Source organism: Asparagus officinalis, chromosome 1 (genome assembly GCF_001876935.1).
Source record: "Asparagus officinalis chromosome 1, Aspof.V1, whole genome shotgun sequence".
Classification (NCBI taxonomy): domain Eukaryota; kingdom Viridiplantae; phylum Streptophyta; class Magnoliopsida; order Asparagales; family Asparagaceae; genus Asparagus; species Asparagus officinalis.
This window is the reverse complement of record NC_033794.1, coordinates 127,240,860-127,266,986: the sequence shown is the minus strand read 5'-3', so window position 1 is coordinate 127,266,986 and position 26,127 is coordinate 127,240,860. Positions and strand designations below refer to the sequence as shown.

Genomic DNA, 26,127 nt, shown 5'->3' with positions numbered 1-26,127 from the left:
GAAACCCTAATGTTAGAAGATCCAAAACCCATCTCAAGGTTCATCTATGGATTCAGGTATAAGCTTCCGCTCTTTTGATTATTGTTAATCTCTTCGAATTAATCATGGCTATATGGTTTTAGATCTCAAGTTTTTTATTAAGATCTAACACTCCTGCCATCAATAAAAGAGCCGGTAAACCTTCATGATAAAGGGGAGAGTAGATACAACTATTTCTACATCTTAAAGAGGATTTCATGATATATACCTTTGAAGTTAAAGGGGTTATCTCAAATTGCGCAACTTAGGGAGGTGAAAATAAGACTATTAACTTTTCCCTTTTAAATTTGTTTAGATACATTATTTGCACTGCTTTTGCAAGAATATTTCCACAAGCTCTTTTTTCAATAGGTTCAAATTTCGTATTTAGATTTTGTAAGCTATAATTTTTTTCATTTGAAAAATATTTTTAGATGCATTATTTTTGTAGGAATACCTCCTTAAGCTCCGTCTTTAATTTCATGTTCAAAGTTCATATTTATTTTTATTTATCTATTAATTTTATCTTTTTTAATATTTTTAAGATGTATTATTTGCTTTATTTTGTAGGAATACCATGAATATGAGCTGATATTCTAGGAGTTTCCGAATCTTATATTCCAACATTCATTTTCTACTGCTTAATGCATAAGAAAGCGAAAATGTAAATTTTTAAATTTCCATTTTTCTGAAAAATTGTTGTTTTTCTCTTTTTACTTTATGAGCTAAACAAAAATATTGAATTTTTATCTTAGAATATCATATTGACATTTTCATTCGCTAAATTGACAAAGAAAATAATAAAAATATAATAATAACAACAAGTGCCATAAATGTATCTTAGCCGATATATATCAACAATACTTTTTCTAAAATAAAAACTAAAGATATTTAAGTAGAGATGAAAAAAGAAAAGGTAAATATGATATTAATTTTTGTTCTTTTATTAATTTAATTCTTGATATTTACTTTTGTTTTGGTTTGATACTCTTATTTTTATTCTAGCTCTCGCTAGAGCAAAACGTAAATTGTGTGTTTTAATCTTTGTAGGGTTGAAAATAGTAAAAGATATGTATTGGAAGAGATAACTAAATGATATATATTGGAAGAGATAACTATGTTTTTTGTGAGTTTTTTTATCCAGACTTCAAAACAAATAGGTAAAACCATGCTTAGCACGGGCTAAACTCAAGATTCTGCAACGCTCTTAATCAATTTCAAGGGATTTATTGTAAGTATATTTCTAATCCATGAACGATTTTTAAAATTACCCCTAGAGGGGGTGAATAGGGTAATATGCTAATCTAATCTGATATTCATGCTAATTTAAAACTTATTAACAATTGTATCCTAGCAAGTATGATATTCAACAACTTATATGTGTAAGGATATGTAAATAACACAAGAGTGAAATAAACATGAAATAAGATAAACAAGATAGTGAGCAAAAGGCAATGCAAACACAAGCAAATGATCACGGAGTTCGGTCCTTCCGACCTACGTCTCCGCTCCTCACACTCGAGGAGAACTCCGCTATCTCAACCGGTTTTCCACATTCAATGAAAACGTTTACACCTCACAATTTCGGTTTTCTAGCTCACCAAAAGCTATCACAATCACTCACACTTGCAACTACACAATACACCTTCTAGTGTTGGCCTAGCTCGTGTCTCCTTTCTCAAGTGCTTGGAATTACCACCTCTCTCTAGGCTTTACCACCGACCTCACTCCTCTTGAAATCGACACCGTCTCTCACCACACACTACTCTCAATGTCCTTGTGTATTACAATGCGATCTCACAATTAAGCACAATAAAAAATGTTTGTTCTCTAAACAATGTGAGGACTCAATTAAGCCCACACTCAAAGTTACACTCTCACAACCCTAATATACTATGTATGAAAATACTTAATCTCAAGTGGGTGTGTGTAAATAATGAGTATCAATAAAATCAAAACTAAACTTAATGTAGAATCTAACTTAATGAAAAGATAATCAATAACAAATGTGAATATAAGCTAGAAATTAAGTTTAGTAAAACTTCTCTGAAAACAAGAGAGAGAGAGAGATGTAGATTGAAGCACAAACACAATGAAAATGATCACCTCTTCCTCTTGTGAAAACCCCTTCACATAAACAAAATTAAAACACTCTTAAGAAAACTTAAACACCCTTATAAGCTTGATTAAACACTTTCTTGGTTGTTTCAGAAGTTAGAGGGTATGGGGTATTTATAAACACCCAAAACAATAGCCCAAACCCCTAGAAAAATCACAAAATAATAAAATCTAGAAAACTAGCCATTATAGGCCAAAAACCTCTGATAAGTCGACTTATACCAAGTGTGAGTCGACTAATAACTAGCCGTAGGAACAGTAACGGTAGTTTCTGGAATTTTGCGTATCTCGCTTTGTAAAATCAATTAAAAATAATAAATCAATTAAAAATGGTAAATCAACTCTAAAAATCATAAAATTTTGAAAAAAGTTTCTAACATGTAGATAAACATATTAGAGAAATAATTTATGAAATATCATTCCTATTTGTGATAAATAATTATTTGAAAACATATATTCTAGATTCTGAAAACTGCTGAAACACTTGATTTTGTAAAATCGATTTAACATAGTAAATCAACTCCAAAAATGATAAAATTTTGGGAAATGGTTATAAACATGTCATAGAACATGTTAGAAAAATAATTTCTCAGATTGTATTTCTTATTTGTGAAAACTCATCTATTTTACAAAAACATGCACGAACACGAACTTATTAAAAACTTAATTTTAACAAATCGAGTTCAAACAACTTTAAAACTTCTTTTAAATGGATTAATGGTCTTTATAAAAGATATTTAACATTAATAATCAAGTCTTTAATCCATAAACAAGTTATTTTCTCGAAAACATATATTACGATAAAAACAAAACATATATGTGTGTAGTTTGAGCTTTAAAGTATTAACACACATAATATAAACCTAAACTAATGTACTCAAGATGAAAATCTTCATTAAGCTCGATTTTGGTTTGAGGGAATGAAGCAATATAAATCTTGACTTGAATTGCGATGACTTCAATCAATGTTCCTTCCATCCTCCAATGGATATGATGGTGTAAGTGCAAGTCCAACCAACCTCCAACTATGTTGTTTATCTAGAATACCTACTAGGCAAATGCAAACACTAGACAAAAGATATTAGAGATTGTTTGTAAATTATCAAAACAAGATTAGAGATGTAGGCTCATAAACATAAGACCTAACAATTTTAATTATAATGTTCTTAGTTTTTCCATTTTTAATAAATTTTACGTTACTATTATGGTTATGGTAAGGGTTTGTATTTGGGTTCGGTTTAGGTTGTAGTTGGGTTGGGTTTGTGTTTGGGGTATGTTTATTTATTTATACCAAAGATTTAACTATTAATAAAATTCAAAGAAATTATAAAATAATAAAAATCCATCATTTATACTCGTAATTAGAATTATAATAATTAATATCACATATAACATCCTAATTAGCTAAAGAGTTGATTATGATATTTTTTTCGTAACTTATATATAACGTTGCTTAACATTCATAGGTATTTTGTCATGTATACTTGTCTTTGTAAGTATCCGAGCACGATATTGATATCCAATCTTGAGAAAATGACCGTGCTTATGTGCTAAATTTGTAGTTACTTTCAAATCATGAATTACTAATATATGCAATATTGTCATAATATTAACTATCAGAAATTTATCAAAATGTTCAGCTTTGTCTTCATACTACTATTAAGATGATTTCATATAAATATATAACATAAGTATTAAAAAAGATAAATGTATTTCTGATATTCTTTTCAAAAGCGACAAATATAAATGTATTTTTGATATTCTTTTCAAAAGTGAGATATCAATTCCATAAAAAAAGCGAGATATCAAAAAAAGAAAGGTATGTCTATGCCTCGAAGAGGGAGGTATATCCGTTCTCGAACGGGATAGAATACTATAAAATGGTGATTGGAAAAGGTAAATGTGTTTTAGAGAGTCCTTTTCGTAAGCAACATATCGAAACGTGGAGGTAAGATCAGAACATGAAGACAAGGTCGTGCTTAGCACATGCTAAAATACTAGTTTAATTAGATTAGAAAGGGGTAGTATAGCATATGAGAGTTTTACTTGTAAATTAGTTGAAACTTTTGGATGATATAGAAATGTATCAGAACATCACGCTCCATATAAATAGAAATCATCAACGTGCAACATTTTAAAACTTCAGGATTTTTGTAAGTATTGTTTAGAAACTTAAGTATCAACACTTACAACCGGGGCATTTTAGTGCAATTTAGGTGAAACTATAAAAGGCTTGTGGGAGAAATTTTCAAAATAGTCTCATTCCCAAATTTAATCCCAAAAATCGACCCAATCTAAGGTTATTTAGAGAAATCGACCTAGTTTTTGTCCATGACAGCATCATGGTCAGAAACTAGGTCGTTTTAAAAAAATGAACTTCTAATTAGTCAGGGTTAGCAACCCTGACTAATTAAAAGCTCTTCTAACTACGAGCAGGATTAGCAAAGTCATGTCAGGGACAAATTAGTAAGCCCACACTAAGATGAGTGCTCTCTTATTCCGACTTCCCCAGAGCCTCCGGCAGCACAGCCGAGATAGCGACGGACTCTCTGCCCCTGTGGGAATAGAACGATAGAAGTATTGAGAACCCAGCTCACATACCACTTTTAATGGGTGAACAGCCCAACCCTCAGAACATGCTATAATGCTTTTAATTTTCATGTTTTCTAAGAATTTTGAGAAAAAGGGGTTAAAAAATAGGGACCAGGGGAAACGAGAATTCAAAAGACATCACCGACGGATCCACAACAGGGAATCATCGTCAGTAGCAACAACAACAGTGGGAGAAGGAGCTCTGGGGAATTGGGTTGCGTTGCTCGTCTGGAGTGTTTACTGGGCTTATTCAGGACCCTGAAAATAGGGTCCTGCTTATCCTTTGACGGTGGCGTCGTCGTCGTCGGAGGAAGCTCGATGGTGACATTGCAGGAAGCTCGATGGTGACATTGCCGCCGCTGTCACCGGGTTCAAAGAAGTCGAGGAGGGGAAGTAGTAGAGGGAGGAGGAGACTGGGGTGGTCGTCGATGGAGAAGGAACACCAACAGCTCATGCAGAAGATCCCTGGGAGGAGGTTTCTTAATGGGGCAAGCTCTGTTGCTTCTTTGTTTACTCAGTTGGGCAACATGAAAACAAATCAGGATGTTATGATTGTTTGTGAGGTTTGACCTTCGAAAATCTCATCAATTTTCATCTTGTCGAGTGGGTCGGGTGTGCATTTATAAGTGGGCGGGCCCTACCATTAGTTGGTGGGCATTTATAAATTCGTTAAATTTGTCTTGACAAGAAAGTCATGCTCTGCCAAATGGTCAGGGTTTTCAACCTTGACAATTTTGGTCGGGGTTCAGAACCCCAACTATTTAAGCCCTAACACGGCTTTGCTAATCCCGCCCGTAAGTAGAAGAGTTTCTAATTAGTCGGGTTGCCAACCCCGACTAATTTAAAGTTCGCATTTTTTACATGACCCAATTTCTGTCCACGATGTTGACGTGATCAGAAACTGCATCGATTTCACTAAATAACTTTGGATTGGATCGATTTTTAGAATTAAATTTAGGAATGGAGCTATTTTGAAAATTTCTACGAGGCTTGTGGGTAAAAAAAAAAAATTCCTTTTTTCTTGGAATAGCTCGAGGACATCCGATCAAAAATCCAAAGCCCTCGGCCCCAAACCCTAACCAAATTTTAGCAAAAGAAGTAGAGCTTGAATTGAGAAATGGAGAGCGAATCTCCATTGGTCCCTTTCCCTCTCCTCCGGACCCCGATCGAGTCCAACTACAGGGCCTGCACGATTCCCTACAGATTCCCCTCTGATAACCCTAGCGAGCCCACTCCCGTCGAGATCCAGTGGATCGATCTCTTCTTGAAATCCGTGCCCTCGTTCAGGTGAGCAACTGCTATTGTTTGCTATCAACTTAGGGTTTTGAAAATTACGTGTTTGTATGAATTTGTGAAGGACTGGACTTGATGTGATGACATTGTATGAGTTTTGGTTGGAAATGTTTGAAAGTTGGGAATTTTAGGTTCGGAAATAGAAAAAAGGCTCGATTTTGGCACAGTTAAAGACGATTCATGACAAATTGACCCAACTTAGAGTATTATACAGGGGCAGGATGAAATGTTCATAGAACTTTGGACCTAAGAAGTTGCTGAGAACCATATAACCTCCCTTGTGCAATAGAATTCATCATTTTCCTACATCATATAGTTTTCTTCACCACAAAAGCTCCCTTGGTGTTTAATTCGTCTATTTTCTCCTTGTAAATATAAGGGGAAATTTTCAAAATAGCCCCATTGCCAAATTTAATTCAAAAAATCGACCCAATTCAAAGTTATTTAGTGAAACCGACTCAGTTTCTGACTATGTGAGCATCACGACCAGAAACTAGGTCATTTAAAAAAAGCTAACTTCTAATTAGTCGGGGTTGACAGTTGCCAACTAATTAGAAGCTCTTTTAATTACGAACGAGATTAGCAAAGTCATGTTAGGGCCAAAATAGTCGGGGTTCCAAACCCCGACAAACCCCGACCAAAATTGTCGGGGTTTGGAACCCCGACCATTTGGCAGAGCATGGCTTTCTCGCCGAGGCGAATTTAGCGAATTTATAAATGCCCACCCACTTATGGTGGGCCCCCCACTTATAAAATGCCCACCCGACCCACTCGACAAGGCAAAAATTGATGAGATTTCTAAAGGTCAAACCTCACAAACAATCATATCATCCTGGTTTGTTCTCCTCTAGCCCTACTGAGTAAACAAAGAAGCAACAGAGCTTGCCCCATTAAGAAACCTCCTCCTAGGGATCTTCTGCATGAGCTGCTAGTGCTCCCACTCTAGCGACAACCACCCTGGTCTCCTCCTCCCTCCGCTGCCTCCCCTCCTCGACTTCTTTGACCCCGGCGACAGTAGTGGCGATGTCGGCATCGAGCTTCCTTCGACGGCGCTACTGCTGCCGCCGTCAAAGGAGAAGCAAGACTCCATTTTCAGGGCCCTGATTAAGCCCAGTTAGCACTTCAGGCCAGCAACACAACTCAATTCCCTTGAGTTCCTCGCGCTGCTGCTGCTACTGACGATGATTCCCCGTTGTGGATCTTTTGAATTCTCGCTTGCCCTAATCGCTATTTTTTAACCCCTTTTTTTCTCGAAACTCAGAAAATGGGAAAATTAGAGCATTACAGAGTAGGAGGAAAGAATTAATGGGTAAATTTGCTTCGTCCAACTGGTCGGGGTTCCCAACACTGATAATTTTGGTCGGGATTGGGAACCCCCAACTACTTTGGCCCTAAGACGACTTTTGCTAACCCCGCTCGTAGTTAGAAGAGTTTCTAATTAGTCAGGGTTGGCAACACCGATTAATTAGAAGTTCACTTCTTTTTTAAACGACCCAATTTCTGGCCACGATGCTGACGTGGCCAAAAATTGGGGTCAATGTCTAAATATTCTTAGATTGGGTCGATTTTTGGGATTAAATTTGGGAATGAGGCTATTTTGAAAATTTCTCCTATAATATAAATTTTCATATCAATAGATGAGAAATGTCCACGGACAACAATGAAACAGATTGCATGTGTCGTGAAAGCAACGATATATAAAAGAATTTTTTTTCTACACAAATATGCAAAAATGTATTACTTGTGAGCAAGCTATTCTTTTTGACTGGTCAACTACTTTGATTTATGCTAAAAGGTAAATGTTTTTTTTGTTGAATGTTTATTTTTCCTGGGTGAAGCATCTTGGAAGTTTTCATGTGATTATTGTACCATCTTATGCTTGTGGTCCATGTGATTATTATGAAGTCTTTCTTTCTTTTCTTTCATCCACCTTATTCATCAATTGGTCATTTAGTTGTAACGTTGGGTCATCTCATCTTCATAGCAGATTATCCTTCATTCACCTAAAATTGTCAGGCTTGATTTCTGGACACGGGTGGCATGATGCATCTGACACTTTGCGTTTCATTTTGCTTAGTAAACTTCTTGATAAGTTTTTTTGTAGATAAATTACTTAATGTTTGTAAATGTGAATGTGTTCTGGCATGACTTTGACTTCCGTTGAAATATTTCCTGACTTGTATCTGTACATATGAATTTGCTCTGGCATAACTTTTTTTTGTCTTACTGTTTCCTTGTTAGGCAATACTCACCAGAACTAGCTTTGGTGCAGGCAAAGGGCTGAGAATGACAGTACAGTTGTGGATGCCCCCGAAAAAGCTGAAAAATTTGCTCAGAGGTGCTTTTATTATTCAACTAAAGATAGACCCCTTGAGATCTTCATTTACATACTCAGAAGTTTGTAGTTGCTACCACTCGAAAACCAATTAGTTTGAAAATTCTTCAATAATTTGACATAAGTAATTTTTTAACATGAGGGGAGACTTTTCATATTTGACATGTTTCTGACTCATGCAAAAGGAAGATAGGGTATGCATGCTCATTTATATCCTTCACATATTCTCGTTTAAAGAGCTTACATGTTATGGAAAAACATATTGGAGATATACAAGTTGTATAGATTACCATATTTCTCTTCGTGCAATTTCAAAGTAATGCCTTTTTTTAAATAAGCCATATAATCATGCTTGATTGTGTTTTCACTTTTATCTTACTTTGTCTCTTTAATAACTAAATTAGGATTACGTTGAGGACTTGTTGATTTATATTAGCAGAATATTTAATTGACTTATTTCATCCAGGGATGTCACTGCTATCTGAAATTTCGTTTATGGCCCCCCTTTCGGTACAATTATATTATTCTCCCCCCTCCTTCCCTCTCATCGGTACAAATATATTATTTTTATTTTTCCCTTCCTTGACCAAAAAAGATGCGGTTGGGCTTAAATATGCTTAAGTTGACATCAGCTAAATTGATAATTCATTTGTTTCTTTAAGAGTATGCTTACTTTGGTAAATGGTTTGTCAGTCATCTTCTTATGCAGCTGATCATGAACTGCCAATTATTCATAGACATGTTGCTTAAATTAATTTCTCTGATCCATTACAATTATCTTGTATTATTCTCTATTTGTGATAATAGTGCAATAACATCAGATTGAAGCAAGGCAAATGTCATTATAAGCATCTCAAGTCTGTCTAGTTTGTTGTCTTGTGGTGTTGATAGGTACACAGCAATTCTTGAAGACATAAAGAAGGATCCTGAGAGTCATGGTGGCCCCCCAGATGGCATTGTAAGCAAACTGTTATAAGTTAGTTCTCATATCCCTTTGAAGCTAAAAGTTGATTTTCCTCCCAAAATTTATGAATTTTGTTTTTGTGTATAAAAAGTCAGTATCAAGTTGTAACTAATATTGCCTGCTTATTTTAGCTTCTTTGCAGGCTTCGTGAGCAGGTCCTTAGAGAACTAGGTTTCAGAGACATATTTAAAAAGGTTAAGGTATGTTTTCAGGGGAAAAAAACTCCAGGTTCCCTTTTTAATGCTTTTGTTTTTTAGATTATGAATTTACTGATGTGCTCCAATCTATATTAGGATGAGGAGAATGCTAAAGCTATTGCACTCTTTGAGGGAGTTGTTCAACTTAATGATGCTATTGAAGATGATGGCGAGCGTGTTGAGAACTTGATTAAGGGTATTTTGGCGGGCAATATATTTGATTTGGGATCTGCACAGGTACAAACTATTAAGGTTACATATGCTGTATTTCATAAATATCCTTTTGAATGCCACTTTTGAATATTTGGTATATTTACTGAAGAGGGAGAACCATCTCATGGCTATGGTTGGTTCCATGAAAAATTCGTAGATACTTAAGTGGGAGAACCATTTCATGGCTATGGTTGGTTCCATGAAAAATTCTTTGATACTTTTGATTATCTTGTATTAGTTGTCAGATAGTTATGTCATTTGTTATAAAGATTAGTTTTCATATTAGTTGACAGTCTATTGGGTTTTTAAGATCACATCATTTCAAAGTTTTACTTTATTTAGGCAATTGGTTTGGCTTTTGTTTCTCATCTTATTGTAGACGAGCTTAATGTGTTTAACTTCCTTCATTGAAACATAGAACAGTTATATTAATATGCCAAAATGAACTTTTACTCTTGCATCCTCCATAAATAATTTTTTTAACGTATAAAAAAGGAAATCATATTTCAGTATGTCCGTTGCATTATCAAAGAATTATAGGAGTGCGTTGAATGTCAAACAATCTGAAATTGTATTTCTAATTAACATTCAGCTTGGCTGAAATAAGTGTCCAATATTTTTTCCTAGAAGTGGCGTCATGTTGAACTCATATTCGAAAATAGATACAGCTTCATAGTAGACATGTTTCTGCTGTCTAGGTGCCCCCCCAGAATTTCTGTTGCCAGAAGAATCTTTTTACTTTGGAAGTACTTAGCAACACAGGATAATCATTTAATGATTAAAGAACCATGGAAAGAATCATGCCAACAGCAATAAATTTCATGAGATTTGGAATAGAATCTAGAAATCAACTGAAAACAAGATCGTCCTGGTCTGCTTGATATAAGAAAAGGCAGTGCCTTTGAGATAAATATCTCATCTCTTCTAATCGTACAGGTATATAACCCTTAAAAAAACATCTAGCATCTTGAACTTGTAATATCCTGAGGGTTGCTACTTTTCAATATATTGTGGTTCTGCTTTCTTATCTGCTTCACTGTAATGTTGTAATCAAAGTTATGTCAGTGACGAGAGGCTTTGTGAACCTACTGCATGGCCATTAAACATGGAAAAGGCATGGATCTTAGCTGTGTGAACTTCCATCAAGGGGCTAACAATGTTTAGATCTTCCAAAGCATTGATAATTCCTGTGAATCAAAGAACTGCAGGTTAGGTAAAAACTTCTAGTAATATATGATTTTCCTGTCTTGCATATATATTTTTTGCTTTACCCATAGTAGGACACTTCACATTACTATTTGTAGTGAGATCTCTGAAATCAAGTGTGGCCATCAAAATTTTCGTGTCATAATCAAAATTTCTTAGCTTGCAGATAGACAATGCACACTATTTCTAATAGTTCCTTTGTAGTATAACCTTTTAAAGTAAAATTTATGTTTTAAATCTTTATAGCTTGTCACATATTCTTCTTGTTTCTGTTAATGTAGCTTGCAGAAGTTTTTGCTAGGGTTGGCATGTCTTTTATGACAACTTGTCAAAATCTTGTCTCCCGACCTTGGGTAATTGATGATTTGGACACATTCAAGACGAAATGGATTAAAAAGTCATGGAAAAAGGTAATCTGTCTTGCCATACTTCCGCTTTTGTGATTGATTACAATGGAATCAGTGACTGCAATAAACTTGGAGGATTTCTTTTTATCTCAGCATATTTGTTTTAACTGAATATTATGTGTTGGATTTTTTAAATGAAACCATTTTATTATACTTCTCATAATCTAAAATGCTGAATCCCAAAATTAAATTCTTGTACTTTTTTGGTTGCAAAACCTCACAGAAGTAGGAAAGGAAGTTATGCTGAGAGTTGACAGATGTCTCATAGAACTTATCCAAGGTTGTGTAACGAATAAAATGGAGCAAAGAGGTGACAAAGCTTAGGCTTTTATAACTTCAATGGGGCTTAAGTGGCAAAAATGCCTGGTCAATCTAAAAATAACGAAGTACGTGTACTGTAGAAGAGCAGATGGTAACATAAACTTAAAAAAGACAGAAAAATAAGGATAAAGGAAAAATTAGACAAATAAGCATATTTATCTGCTGATGTCAATGGATCTTATAGTTCATGATGTCTATGTTCAACATTTCAGCAGAGCAAATGTTTAATGTAATAACATTGAGATTGAATGAATTCATAGTGTACAATATTAACATATACAAGTCAAAATTATGAATGAAAAGTAAGCACTACTGTTAAGTGCATGATCAAAGCTCTTCCAAACTTCTCCAAATGGTATTGACCATAAAAACAAGAGAACGCAAAATAAACATCTGAAGTAGCATGGCCGGCCCATAAACAGAATTTAAACCAGTATAAAAAAGGTAAAAATGTTTAGTTAAAGACCATTAGTTGTTGATTCTTCTGAGTTCCAAGCCTCTTTGATGGAAAAATTTTCAAAAATGAGAAAATATTACTGCATACTAATTACTTATATAACACCAAATCATTATTACTCAACAACAACAATTAACAAACTAAATCACATGAGAAAAAAATTTCAAGCATAATAACAATCCTATTAGTCATATAAACCAAAATCAAGGATGTAAGGTAAAATTATAAAAAATCTAAGTTAAGATCTTAAGCTGTTGGATTATCACAATTTAATAATTTCAGTTTATGATCAGTTTATGTTTTATGAAATCAGTAATTAAACTAGTTAGTTCATTAATTCAAATTTTTGATCTTAGAAACCTAGTCCAAGTAGGTTATTAATCAAAGTCTAATCTCCCTTTACCATACTAGTCAAATTAAAACTTTAGATCAATAATTTGCTACTATACATTTTACTCTTATATTCAAAAAATGTGAAAACTGAAAAAATGAAATATTTTTAAATATTTAATGATGAAATTTAGTAAATTGAAATCTGTTTTACCATTGTATTAGTACTACTAAATTTTATCTAAATTACGAAAAAAATGAAATCTTTTAAAATATTTAATGATGAATTTTAGTAAATTGAAATCTGTTTTACCATTATATTAGTACTGTTAAATTTTATTTTAGAAAACTAAATCACTTAACCAAAGTCTGCACTGCTATCACTTATACATATTTTGAATGTACAATCACTAATATACTACTCTAATAATTACTTAACTTGATTGAAAATGAATTCTAAAGAAATGCCTGAAGTTGCCACTTGCCACCAAATAGTGGTAGATGGTTGAGGGAGGTCATAAGATCCTCTATGATGATGTGATGAAGTCATGAAGCAGTGAGATAACCCATGAAAAATGAGATTGCGAGTTGAACCTGTAAGAAGAGAACCACAGAAGATATTGAGAGGAAGAAAAAAGAGAGAGAGAGGACTGCGACAGTCTAGAGGAGGTCAAGTGAGATAGAGAGGGTAAGCCAAAAATTGGTGCTGAAAGCGGGACATCTGACATGAGATAGCAGTAACTAGAGGGGGTAAGTGGGGGTGAAACCAACTCTTTGGATTAGCGTGGAATATAGGGTTTATATAGTAATAGGTTCATTTTCTTTGACAATTAAAAAAGGGGATTTCTTGGTGCTTTTAGGCCAAGCACTTACCACGATCCAAAGCTTCTGACTGCTGAATCCAGCCCCTGGGCCCTGAGCACCACGACTTACTAATATTTAGAGCACTGGTCTAATCACTCTTATTTTTTTATCACTTAAAATTGCACAACTCTAAGAGGCAGATGTCGGAGTTACTTTTCATCTCCTAGTGGGAAAAATTAAACTGTTGGACTCACTTCCAAAAAAAAAACCAAATAACTTGATAGTGTTTTTCTTAAAGATGCATGTAAGAATCTAGCTCAGGCTTGTAGTAGAATCTTTTTCAACGTTAAATCAATGCCTGTTGTAAGTATGAAGGGCTTTTCCTTGTTTTTTTAAAGCGATATAATCACTCTTATTTTTTTATCACTTAAAATTGCACAACTCTAAGAGGCAGATGTCGGAGTTACTTTTCATCTCCTAGTGGGAAAAATTAAACTGTTGGACTCACTTCCAAAAAAAAAACCAAATAACTTGATAGTGTTTTTCTTAAAGATGCATGTAAGAATCTAGCTCAGGCTTGTAGTAGAATCTTTTTCAACGTTAAATCAATGCCTGTTGTAAGTATGAAGGGCTTTTCCTTGTTTTTTTAAAGCGATATGTACACTTATTTACTATCATAGCAGTGGTGGGTGCACAGAGGAACTTTAGTTAAATTTGTATGTAGCTTTTCCAAAATAACCCAATCCTATTTTGCTAAGACCCGCATAAAAATACTTGGAAGAAATCTATTTACCGTTTTTCAAAAGAAAATATTTCAATAGTACTAAAAAGGTTTCTAAAGTCAATTGCATATGTGAATAGGTCTATCTTGATCTTGTATCACTTTCGTATAAATATGAGCACTCCGTTAGATGTGCAAGGTTCCTCATGAAAGATTTATAATGCACCTCTCAAGATTGACATAGAAAGGCACATCACATAATCTTTTTTTGCTTTTCAAAATTCTTCATTAGTTGCATTAGGATGTTACATGGATATCATGTGGTTGTTATTGTAGTTCCTGTATTGTATCTCAGCTTCCTTCCCTTTTCTGCTTTAACAGGCTGTCATTTTTGTTGATAACTCTGGAGCTGATGTGATATTGGGCATATTGCCATTTGCAAGAGAGTTACTTCGACATGGTACAAAGGTTAGACCTTATATCACCAAATAGTTTCACTATTTCCTTTTAATGACTATGCCAACTAGTATTCTGCTGTCGTGCTGCCAATTTTCTTGTTGTGTGCTCCTTTTTGACATGCACTTGTTATAGGTTAGTAATTCAGTAATTGACTTACCATTTATTTAATATCTTTATTCTCATAGATTGAATGAGATCTTCATTTTGCCATGAAGGGAAAACCTTGTTATCTATGATATGCAGGCATTTGTTGTGACAATTAACAGAATAATTTTTTTCTGAAAATTTGCATAAAATTATTGAGTTAAGCTCACGGCACTATTATGGTATCATAAATTAAATGTTTTTTCATGTTTTATACTTCACAATTCTTTGATTCACAAATGAAAACTCAAATCTAGTCACTCATATTAGTAACCTGATTTGTGGAGTTTAATGTCTGAGATGCAAGCTTCGCTCTTTTGTATCAACAGTCAACTGAGTCAAGTTCATCATATCTCTTTTGTTGTTCATGATCATTAGTTTTTGAACTTCACTATATTTCCTAGACATGTCCAGCTTCTGTTGCCTGGCAAGATTAGCACTGCATTTTATTTTTGCGTTTATGCAGGTGGTTCTAGCAGCAAATGACTTGCCTTCAATCAATGATGTAACTTACACTGAACTGGTTGAAATTGTCAAGAAGGTGATGCTTTTATTTCATATGTTGTGTTTCTACATGCTGAAAACAACTGATTCTGATGTTGTCATGTCTCTTTTCAGCTAAAGGATGAAAATCAGCAGATTGTTGGTGTTGATACATCTGGCCTTCTCATTATTAATTCTGGCAATGATTTGCCGGTGAGGAACATTAACTTAATGTTAGCAGCCTGCTGTTTGTAGTTTTTACATTTCGAGACGTATGATTGATTAAACAGTTAGATCTCTCCTGGTATTTTCAGGTAATTGACCTGACAAATGTATCACCAGAGTTGGCTTATCTTGCAGGCGATGCAGATTTAGTTATGTTGGAGGGAATGGTAAGAGTGGATAGAAACTATTAAACTTTACCAGTAGACAAATAAAGGGAACAAATTTATATTTTAAGAGCCAAAATGTCAAAGTATTTAATTGCTTATTTCTATGTTTGAACGATAACCTCTATCTATTTATGCAGGGACGCGCAATAGAAACAAACTTATATGCTCAACTAAAATGTGATTCACTCAAGATTGGAATGGTATTTGTTTTCTTAGATCTGCCTTTATTTATTTATATTAACTAAAGTGCAGAATTATGAGGGTTTGGAAGCTTATTTTTTCCCTTTCTTTGCCAATTCTTGGCAGGTGAAGCACCCGGAGGTTGCTCAATTCTTGGGAGGAAGGCTCTATGACTGTGTATTCAAATACAGTGAGGTGTTGAATTACTGAGACAGTCTCCATTGGAGTTCTCTTCAGTTCTTCTCGTAAGCATTTCCCACAGACATAAGTAGTATGCATACTCTGCAGTGAATGGGTGGGATCTTCTTACAAATAATAAATGGTATGCCTATTCTGTTTTTGGTGGGAGTAGATACTTATGTGCTCACTCAAACATTGTAGATGAGCTTACTGAATCCTGTTATAACAGATGGAATTATCTTTAATAATTTATAAAGTTACATTTTTGTTAAAATTTGTGCAGTTTTTGTATTCTACTATATGTTGTTGCTAAGTAATATGGAAACAAGTGGCTGATGGAAAGTTGAATTTAAGTAATAATGAAGTTGTTGGTTTTAGCATCGTAAAATTTGATTTGATTTGATTTTATTGATGTCTTCTTCTCCTGTTTCCTTGTAGATAATTGTAGGTTCTTGACAATACATAGTGCATGTCATCTGTCAATGCATACATATATCCACCCTCTCGTCAATTACCATTCAGGCATCCACCTGCAGCATCACATTTTTTTCTCTCATCATTCTTATTCCTCTATCTACCGTGAGTAAACAACTGCAATGTTGTACATGTTTTAACGCAATCAGATGTGATTGAAAGTTCTTGTAAGCCGAGTCTCATTCACATTTATAACCCTTTTGGTTCCATTTGATACTATCCCAAATTTAAGAGTAACTCCTTGTGAACAGGGTAAAACCTCAGAACTGACAATCAAGTAATGTGCACTTGATATATGTTTAATACTACTCCAGTCACTGACATAGGTTGGGGTATAATAAGTATGTTTGGGGCTTAAAAAAAAAAGAACGAATAGAAACAACAACAATAAAATTGTCTGATACACGCGCCATGTCAACATAAAAACAGGTCAAAATATGTCATGTAGGCTTTTGGATCAACATTTATTTTGGAGGCCGGGTTTTGGGCCAGGGCGCAATTGAACCCGCTTTATATAATATCAAAATATGACAATTAAGGCTTCAGACTCCAGTAAGACCCACACCTTATCTTTCTCTAGTCGATTCTCTTCAACCTTGGAAATTGTCACCCTATTACTTTCTACTGCATGTTTCCACCGATAAGTTCCTCTTTCTTGTTCTCTCTGCCTTTCCCTTGGCTCCTCTTCCCTTGGCTCCTCTTAGCTATATCTCATTATGTTTCTTTGTCTCCTAAACATATCTTATTTATATCATTTGATTTTTTACATGTTCAGATTTTATTTAGTACTTCTATGGAATTTATATACAATATCCAATATGACACTCTGATATTTACTATCTTTGATACATGCCATCATCCTACCTATGTCTCTTTTAGTTTCTTTGTCTCCTAAATATATCTTATTTTTATATGATTTGATATTTTGGTATGTTTAGGCTTTATATAGGACTTCTATGATATTTACGTATACTATCTAACATACACTCCAATCTAATACTATTATAAAAGTGTGTTGGTATGTTAAAACGTTTCTTCCAAAAATATCCTCCAAACTACATATATGCATCCATAAAACACATACTTGCATACATATAAACACATACATATACATGCATGCATTCTTAATAATGGCATAACTCTCCTATTAATTGTCCACTAATATCTATTTTTATTAACCCCTTCAGAAGAGATAACGACAAAAGGGGGTGTGAAGACGATTGAAGTTGTGCTGATGAAGTATTGAACTTTAAATTTGCATGCATATAAACACATACATATACATGCATACATTCTTAATAATGACATAACTCTCCTATTAATTGTCCATTAAAATGAGAGTTACATTTTCAATTGTAGTTTTTATTTAAATGACAATTACAGTTGACTGTTACAGAATACAAAGAGCTTGCTTTTTTTATTTATCGTAATAGCCCTTACTTGCAACCTATATAAATTCACTAATTTGATGATTTAGATTTACACTCACCTCTTACAACTCTAACAGCATCCTATACTCATCACATGACTTTACTATGATATTATTTGGATGATACAAGCTCGCCATTGAAAACATTATCCCTTCAGAAAAGATAACGACAAAGGGGGTGTGAAGACGATTGAAGTTGTGTTGATGAAGTACTGAATTTTACTCGGATTATACTTTATACTGATGTGATTGTTAGACTGACGGCTATATGTGGATTGAGGATACGATTGATACAAGAAAATGTGGAGAATTCGGATTAAGGCTAAAGTTTGAGGTCTAATTTGGGGGGGGGGGGGGTTTTTTCTATTTCTATAATTATTACTATGTACTTAATTGTGATTTGAGAGAAATATTGTATTATCCATGAACTTAGTAGATATATTTTTTGTAGCATGTTACTAATTATATGATAATAGAAGGGAGAGAAGGTGAAAGTGAGAATTTTATTTTGTTATAATGGATTAGCAAAAATAAAGATAATTAATATAAACAGGAATAACATGACACACTTAACATAAAAGTAAAGAATAAACTTGGAATTTTTATCTTTTGGGTAAAGTTTTTTATATAATAAGTATATTATAACCTCCCTAATGTTAAAACTATATTCTAAATTTGCACATAAAACTACCAGTAGTTATTAAATGCCATTCATTATCTTAAATTATAAAGTAAATAGAACTATGTTTTTTAAGATTAAAAAAAATGTATCTTTGAAGTATTCCATGATTTGCCATTGTTCACAAAATAACACTGAATTTTTTCACAAACAACCATGGATCTTCATAATTTTCACAAAGACCATTAAAATTTCATATATTTATAGAAAAATCTGAAGAAAATTTTAATTATATTTAAAAAAAACCCTATATAGTTCAAAACTTAAATCTGAAGAAGATTGAAAGAAGTATATGATCTAAATTGTAAGAAAATTACAAATAAGTCCTCAAATGTTGTTATAATTATATTCAAAATGAAACTCTTCCATTAATTAAATTAATTAAATAATGAATTATGTAAAGTATTAGAACATAAAACAAATGTATCCACGTGCAACGCATGTGCACTATACTAGTATTTACTAAATATCTTCGATACCTGCCATTCGAATGGAATGTTCCTTCCCACATGATCCTGTACCTGATATTTAGAACACTGATTGATACAAAGTGGAAATCAATGAAAATTTTGGTCATTGATGAAAGATCTGCAGACAGTTTAGTGATTCGATAATTAGTTTGATGAGCCTCCCTCCATTCTTCCTCTCCTATCCTCTCCTTCCCATCCTAGGTTATGCAGATGGGATTCTGTGCCGAAGAGAACAAAGGTGGTATATGCAATTGGAAAATTCAATAAACTTATGTTCTAATTCTGAAGTTGTTTGTTGTTCTTTTCCGGAGTTTCTTAGGAAATTTTGACTGGGAACTATATCACAAACTTAACCTTTTTATTAAGAAAAAATATATCATATGTTTACATCAATTCTGAAACCCGTTGATGATAGAGGATTAGAAAGCAGGGGGAAAAAAACATGGGAAGCAAATAATAAAAGTCCCAAATATAATGAAATTACAGTAAACAACTTTATCACTTCTTAGTAGGATAAGAAGCCATCTTGTATATCTCGCAGAGCCCTTCGGATTTCCCAGTATTCCTCTTCATCCTGGTATACCCTTTCTCTCCCTATCTTGGACCCCCAGAGTTCTTCACAATAACGTAATCCTGGCCTTTGAATGTTCCATATCCAACGGCTGCCACTGTGATCCAGATCAGTTCTGCAAGTTCCATTAGAACCCCCCTGCAATCATGTTACTTTCAGAAATAAACTCTTTTTTTATTGGCATTTCAGCCTTAAGCAATATCATCAGCATACTTTCAGAAATAAACTCAAATAGTCTAAAAGTCACATTGTGGAGTTTTAATATTTCATGTGAAATTCTTACCCCACTGTAGAACTGAAAATTTCTCTCTGAAGCTTCTATTGCAACACTTACAGGCTGATGGGCCAGTGCTTTAAGTGGGCTCACTTCACTGTCTGTGGCACATCTTCATAGCCATTGAGTGTTACAACCTCCATGTCTCTCTGAAATCAAACAAACAGAAGTTGGTCCACGTTTTAGATCAGTTTATATATTAGAGTACATATTTTCATTAATTAGAGCTCTGTTCTTGAAAGACTTACCTTCCTCTCTTCACATGTGCCTTCTTCCATGAGGCAAGGGTAGTTGTGGGTTCCACCATTAGAGACTATGAACCTGAAGGCATAATCCGTCAGACCTCCATTACAACCATTGTTGTATGGCTCATCACAATATCAGTTCTTGCTCAGATAAAGCTGTTAGGTTCCCTGTCACAATCTGATTTATGCCTTCAACAGCTGCTACTGTCGAGAAAGCCCAACAACTTCCTGCAAACATGTATAGCCTTTGTGTGGTTAGTAAATAGAAAAACCTATTCCCACTGTAAAACTTGAGACTAACATTCTTAAAGTCTGTCAGGTTATAAAAGTTTCCTAGCGAGGCCCACAGGTTGAGTATCCTTTGTATAGGCTGAACATGAGCTTTTTTGTGGTGCTTTTTTACTTGTTTGATGTGCACCTAGTGGAATTTAAATCTAGATGACTCTTTTTACCATCTTAATGCCTCTTGCGCTATACCAAAGTTCTAAAGCAGTTGTAACGTTTAGGAGGTTACAGTTTTATACTGAGCGCTGTCCATTAGCAACAAGACACAAGTGGTTGTTCTTCTTTTAAGGTTTCAAAGTGATTTTGTTCATCCCCAATGTAGATTCTAACAAATAGTAGTTTTGAACCAAACTCCAGTATATTAGTGTACTTTTCCAGGTTCCTAATGAATTTCTACTGGAATTTGAACCATATAAGATCTTGTATAAATCTTCTAAATTTGTAATTTAGTCCGATATTTGCTTCTCCAGATTCTTTTAATTCTAAAGCAAACTTCATTCTCGACATAAAACAGTCATGCTAAAGAAAAAACAAATTGGTGACCAGAAAGCATTGAATTTGTGGTTATAATTTTGTTCTTCTTTTGTTTCTGTATCTGTAGTTTTCACTATACTTCACGAAATCAGGAGCTAGCCATCATTGAATTTATAATCTCATTTTCAACGATCATGTATGCAGTAACACATGGTTTCCACGTCAGAACTTGCCGATTCTGTTAAAACCATTGAATTTGTGTTTGCACTTCCTCTGTTTTGTTTCTGTTGCTGTAGTTTTCACTAGATTTGAGCATATTAGGGACTAGAGATGGTTGAATTAGATTTTATTTTCTCACTCCAAATTTATGCTAACACTTATTTTACATGTAGAAACTAGAACATTTCATGTTATAAAATAATTATTTTTCTTTCAAGATAGCATGCAATCAATTTTTAGTCCAAGCTGTAATGGCCTGTGTAAGATTACTGGAACTTTTGCATATTACTTTGTATCAGTTACAGTTTCAGCTTTTATTATGCAGCTCGAAGAGATTTAGTACAGAAGGGTAGTTTTTCTTACCAAATTGTCCTTTGATTCTTCACGTAAGTTACTGCTTCCTTCTTCCTCCAATCCACTGATTTGGGCCAAGTTACCACCATTCTCATACATGAAATCATCTTGTTCCCTTCTCTTACTGAACACTGGCTTCAGACCGAAGAACTCCCCCCTGAACTCCTCAGGATTCATGTCAGAAAACTCATTAAGACCGAGCCAATAACTCGTCTCTCTCCTGTACGTTTCATCGATATGCTTCAGGTTGTCCTTAAATATCTCAAACCTCCTAAGCTTCTCTTTAAACCTATCATAGACCTTTGCATGTCCATCCACGATCCAAAGAGATCGATCAGACTGTCACGCTGTCATGAGAAGTAAGATATTTTTTCCGAGTAACCGACAATAGAGACTGTCATGAGAAGTAAGATATTTTTTCCGAGTAACCGACAATTGAGAAGTCTGTTGGGATTGCAGAGCATTTGAGGAGGCAGAAGGAGAAGAATGGGCATAGGATGGAGATTTTACTCGCTGAATCCATCACTTTGTATGGAGTACAGATTGTTGAAGAGAGCTTAGTGAGACTAATAATGTTTCGTGATAGAAGAATATGGTTAAATGTTCTAGAAAGTTAAATCTTCCAAGCCAAAAAAGGTGATTAGTGAGACTAATAATATTTCATTTCACATTGAATTTGTTGAAAATGTTTCGTTACGTATGGTTTTGTATATTTTTAGTTTGTTGCTGAACTTATACCAGTAAGATTGCGAGTTCAATGAAGAATTTATTTCTCTGTGTGCGCTTGTCTTTGTATTCGTGAGCATTCATAATTAATGGTGGCGTGCCACGCGTGCAAAAAGGTATAATACGCTAGCAGTAACATGTATGTGCGTATGTGCACATGCTATTTTGTGTAATTTTATCAATAACATTAAAAAAATGAAGTTTGCAGCTGTCACCGGAGCAGCACGAAATATGTAACTGCAGCTGTTTTTGCAAACTGTAGCTGTACTCGTAAATGGTTTTGGGTTTAAAAAAAAATATTATTCTTTTGAATCTTCAACAATTTTACAGTAGTTCCTCAAATCTTTGAAATTGCTCACGAAATCCTCTCGGGTGTGTTTGTCGACTTCTCCTTGACCAGGTCAATGGGAGCGGAAATGACATTTGGAAAACAATTGGGCAAATTGTGGCCCAATTTTTTTTTTTAGTTCAAATTCCTCTTCTTGTTCGACTTAGTAAGATTGAACCCCCTTTTATTCGGATCAATTCTAACCTAGTTAAGATATTACCCTGGTTAGGGTGGGTTTTGCCAAACACAAGTTTTGCAATGTGCTCCCTCTGTGACCTAAATTGAAGAGCCTTCAGCATTTGAGGAACGTATAACAAATTCAAAAATTAAGCTTAAACTAAACTCGCTTAGTCCAATAGCCTGTCTCATCATTAAGTGCTAACACTAATTTAAACACATACCAGATAAGAGTAATCATCACTAACATGAGTGGTGGAAATAAAATATATCCCCTTCTTATTCTGTCTACTCCTCACATTCTAACTTTTTTTTTCAGTTGAGAAGATTCATAATATAATATAAGATATTACACATGTACATTGCAGTCTCAATAACTTAAGAGGGATAATTTCACAGCACTCCCCCAAACATTGGGTATGTTGCTCTTTAAACTTTGTGTATCTCACATGACCCGCTAAACTATGGTGTGTCTCATAAAACCTCTCATTAACTTTAGTTTATCTCATCTAACCCCCCGCTTGTAATTTGCAAATAACTAATATTTTCTTGAGAAAGAAAAACTCAAACTTTAGGGGATGGAGTATATTGCCTACAAATGATAGGTGATAAAGTTTAGAAAGTTTTCTCTCAAAGATATTTTAATTTTTTTTTTCAAATTATAGGTAGGAGATTAAGTGAGATTACCTAAAATTAGAGGGTTTTTGAGACACCTCACAGTCTGGAGGGTTATGTAAGATAAATAAAGCGTAGATGATATTTACAACACCCTCCAAAGTTGAGAGGGATTTTGTGAAATAAACCTGCGGCACCTTATTGCATGCTCCAGCTCGGCATGTCCAGTTGTCTAATAGTTGATGATGGTGGAGGTGGGGGGGTGGGGGGGGGGGGTTGGGGGGGGTGTAGCTGCTAAAGAGCAGGGGATAAGATGACGAGGCTAGGATGCACACTGTTACGGCCTATTGTCAAAGAGCCACCATGAGATGCTGAGTGAATCCATGACAGCAGTGGGCCCCACCTTCCAACTGTCCTGGTGTCCTGCTCCCTTCCCTCTCCCTTGCCAGTTGGTGTCTTGAATTTGCTTGTTATATGGGAATATTTATGTAAATTGTAGTGTTATTTAGCAAAATAAACTATAAACATTGGCGAAAATGATGTCTAGTTCACCTGATGTGATAAGCAACAGTCTACCTATTCGTAGTTCATTGTCAAAATGAGTTGTTGGCTCGTATTCATATTTACACACATGTACACATGCACATGTACATACATAAGAGATGAAAAATTATTGACCTGATTATTTAACATGGCCTATTACTCAATATACATTATTAATTTATTAGTTTTGCATTCAAAAAATTCATGAAAAATTTCATAGAACCAAGTACATGATGTCTCGTTTACTAATCTTTGATTTCGAACAATATCTAGAGAAATCAAGTGAGAGAGCAATGTGGTACGTTGTTTGATGTGACACAGTATGCATATTTCTTTTTTTGATACATCATTATTCCGCTTACTATTTTTCAAATTTATAGATGGTTTATAATGTTCAAATATAAAGTTCTTTGCATTATCTCTATATGTTGATTATTTTTGTTGTAAATGTTGGTCTCCCTCTACAGACTACAGAGAAGGATAATAATACACAAAATAGTTGGATTACCCATTTCCAGAGAGAGAGAAACAGATGCAGGTATTGGGTGTGTCTGTGTGTGAGAGGAGGAGAGATCCAAAGAATGTATATATGTATATTATACTACAATAAGAAAGAAAGAAATCCTCCTCTTAACTTCAATATTCCTTACCCCCAACCCCCCAAAAAACAAAAACAAATTTCAATTTTCCTCTGTGGGTTCCTGTCATGTGACCTCATTGAAGGAGATATGGAGAAACCCATGCGTGAGTTTTGAGAAAGTACTAACTTTATTTCTCTCTGGGTGTTGTTTTTCCCTCATTCGGACTTTTGTTCTTACTCGAGCAACTGCAAAATACTGTCAAGTGGTCCTTTTTTCAATTGTAGAATTATAGCAGATAAATGGAAAGAATTCATTGAATTGATGGGTCCTTTTTTATCTTTACTTTCACAGGAAAAGTTGGATAAGGTCTCTTTTTGTTTGCTTTGTTGGTTACCCTGTTTGCTCTCTTTTCCTGTTGTTTGCAATGAAATTTAGACGGTAATTTATTCTTGTTCTTTGATATCATCTCATTTTTTATGTGGGTTTCTCTTTATAAGTCCTTTTCCATCTGGTTTTCTCAAACTTCGAAGAAAGATGGGTCCTTTGTTGCAACCAGTTAATGGAGTTGTTGAAGAGATCATGAACCTCCATAGGTCTCTCCCACCAAGGCCAAGTATTGTTGAGGTTGAAGCAGCCATGGCAGTAGTTAAAAGCATAGAGGAGGAGGAGCTAGCAAAAATGGAGTCAATTTCAAAGCAGAGGAAAGGTATTGAGATCCCTGAGCAGCTCTTCTTTGTCCTCCGGGAGATGCAGAAGAATTTGGTTTACTTTCAGAGTAAAGAGCAAAAGAGAGAAGCTCTTGAGCTGCTTGATCTTGAGAACATTCATTCAGTGTTGGACGAGTTGATTCAGAGTGCATCTAGTTGTGTTCCTTCGAGCTCGAATGGGTCCTCTCCTTCGATCCCTGCGAGTTCTTGGAGCGGATTTGGTTCTTCAGCTACTGTTTATTACTCAGAGAAGGAGACTGAGAAGAGTACCAAGAGAGTTAGTAGAGATGATAGTTATGTGAAGAAAGCAAAGTCCACGGTGTATATTGATGGAGATGGTGCTCATACGAATACATCGAGAGGGTTGTTGATGAATTCTGCAGTTATTCCTGCAATAGCTTCTGGTGAGTTTGCTTGTTTCAGAGCTTCATGTGGATAAACTGAATTTTAAAGCTTGTGCTCTTTGTTCTAAAATTATGAGATAATAGTGTCTCTTTCGTTTGGCTTATTTTTTTGCTTGAGCATTGAAATTCAGTTGCCTTGCTAAAGTTAAGTGGAACATAATGTGTGCACATATTGTTAGAGCCTTGTTATTCATAGATGGTCCTTGATTGAGTCGAATTATTTCACAAATCATTGCTCAATTGTTTGGCTATCTAATTCTTCACAGCATGAGCTAACTGTTTGCTCTTCCCTTTTTATGAAGCTTCTGCTGCAGGAGAAGATGGTGAGAAACTAAGCCTTATAAGGTTAGCTGCCTTAATTGAAGTCTCTTCAAAGAAAGGCACTCGAGATCTCAACCTTCAGAACAAGCTCATGGATCAAATTGATTGGTTACCCGATTCAATTGGAAAGCTTTCGGGTCTAATATCACTGGATCTGTCAGAAAACAGGATAGTTGCATTGCCGGCCACCATTAGCAACCTTACCTCTTTAACAAAGCTAGACCTTCACTCTAATCGGATTGCAGAGCTCCCCGATTCAATTGGTCATCTATTTGGTTTGTCACATTTAGACTTGAGAGCGAATCAGTTGACGTCATTACCATCCACATTCGGTAAATTAGTGCGTCTCGGAGAGCTTGACTTGAGTTCAAACCATTTCTCCTCACTTCCTGATCTAATTGGAAATCTTGTCAGCTTGAAGGTGCTACATGTGGAGA

At 34.7% G+C, this 26,127-nt stretch overlaps 3 protein-coding genes across 4 annotated transcripts in view; 2 read left to right on the top strand and 1 right to left on the bottom strand.

Annotated features, from left to right (window-relative positions):
• On the top strand, nt 5,711-16,191 carry LOC109838178 (uncharacterized protein At2g17340-like). Of its 2 annotated transcripts, none has more exons than XM_020406661.1 (12): nt 5,711-6,015; nt 8,294-8,359; nt 9,224-9,314; nt 9,452-9,520; nt 9,614-9,754; nt 11,218-11,346; nt 14,358-14,444; nt 15,046-15,120; nt 15,198-15,275; nt 15,377-15,454; nt 15,592-15,654; nt 15,761-16,191. In XM_020406661.1, exons 1-12 carry the CDS (start codon nt 5,846-5,848, stop codon nt 15,842-15,844), a joined length of 1,131 nt encoding a protein of 376 aa, XP_020262250.1. In that variant the 5' UTR covers nt 5,711-5,845; the 3' UTR covers nt 15,845-16,191. The 2 variants fall into 2 exon arrangements, with proteins under 2 accessions (XP_020262250.1, XP_020262300.1); XM_020406711.1 differs by having other exon boundaries at nt 5,713-6,015; nt 9,248-9,314; nt 15,761-16,088.
• On the bottom strand, nt 18,737-22,760 carry LOC109841450 (cysteine protease XCP1-like). Its single transcript, XM_020410422.1, is given in 10 exon segments — nt 18,737-19,575; nt 19,721-19,812; nt 19,815-19,860; nt 19,960-20,089; nt 20,091-20,201; nt 21,298-21,374; nt 21,376-21,599; nt 21,602-21,635; nt 22,563-22,632; nt 22,744-22,760. Coding segments are annotated over 10 exon segments (1,005 nt in total). The 3' UTR covers nt 18,737-19,371.
• The window catches only part of LOC109838105 (plant intracellular Ras-group-related LRR protein 4-like), a 7,417-nt gene continuing 5,733 nt past the window's right edge, over nt 24,444-26,127 (top strand). The window contains 3 exon segments of the mRNA XM_020406595.1: nt 24,444-25,369; nt 25,672-26,124; nt 26,127. The exon segment at nt 26,127 is cut by the window's right edge and continues 445 nt beyond it. Coding sequence (XP_020262184.1) covers nt 24,793-25,369; nt 25,672-26,124; nt 26,127 — 1,031 coding nt within the window. The 5' untranslated portion in view covers nt 24,444-24,792.

Bases quoted from the DNA above. Each gene is read 5' to 3' on its own strand.
- LOC109838178 (XM_020406661.1), top strand. From the start codon at position 5,846: ATGGAGAGCGAATCTCCATTGGTCCCTTTCCCTCTCCTCCGGACCCCG. The intron at 8,360-9,223 runs GTGCTTTTATTA...AAGTCTGTCTAG, and splicing joins GCTGAAAAATTTGCTCAGAG to TTTGTTGTCTTGTGGTGTTG. The intron at 15,276-15,376 runs GTGAGGAACATT...TGGTATTTTCAG, and splicing joins ATTCTGGCAATGATTTGCCG to GTAATTGACCTGACAAATGT.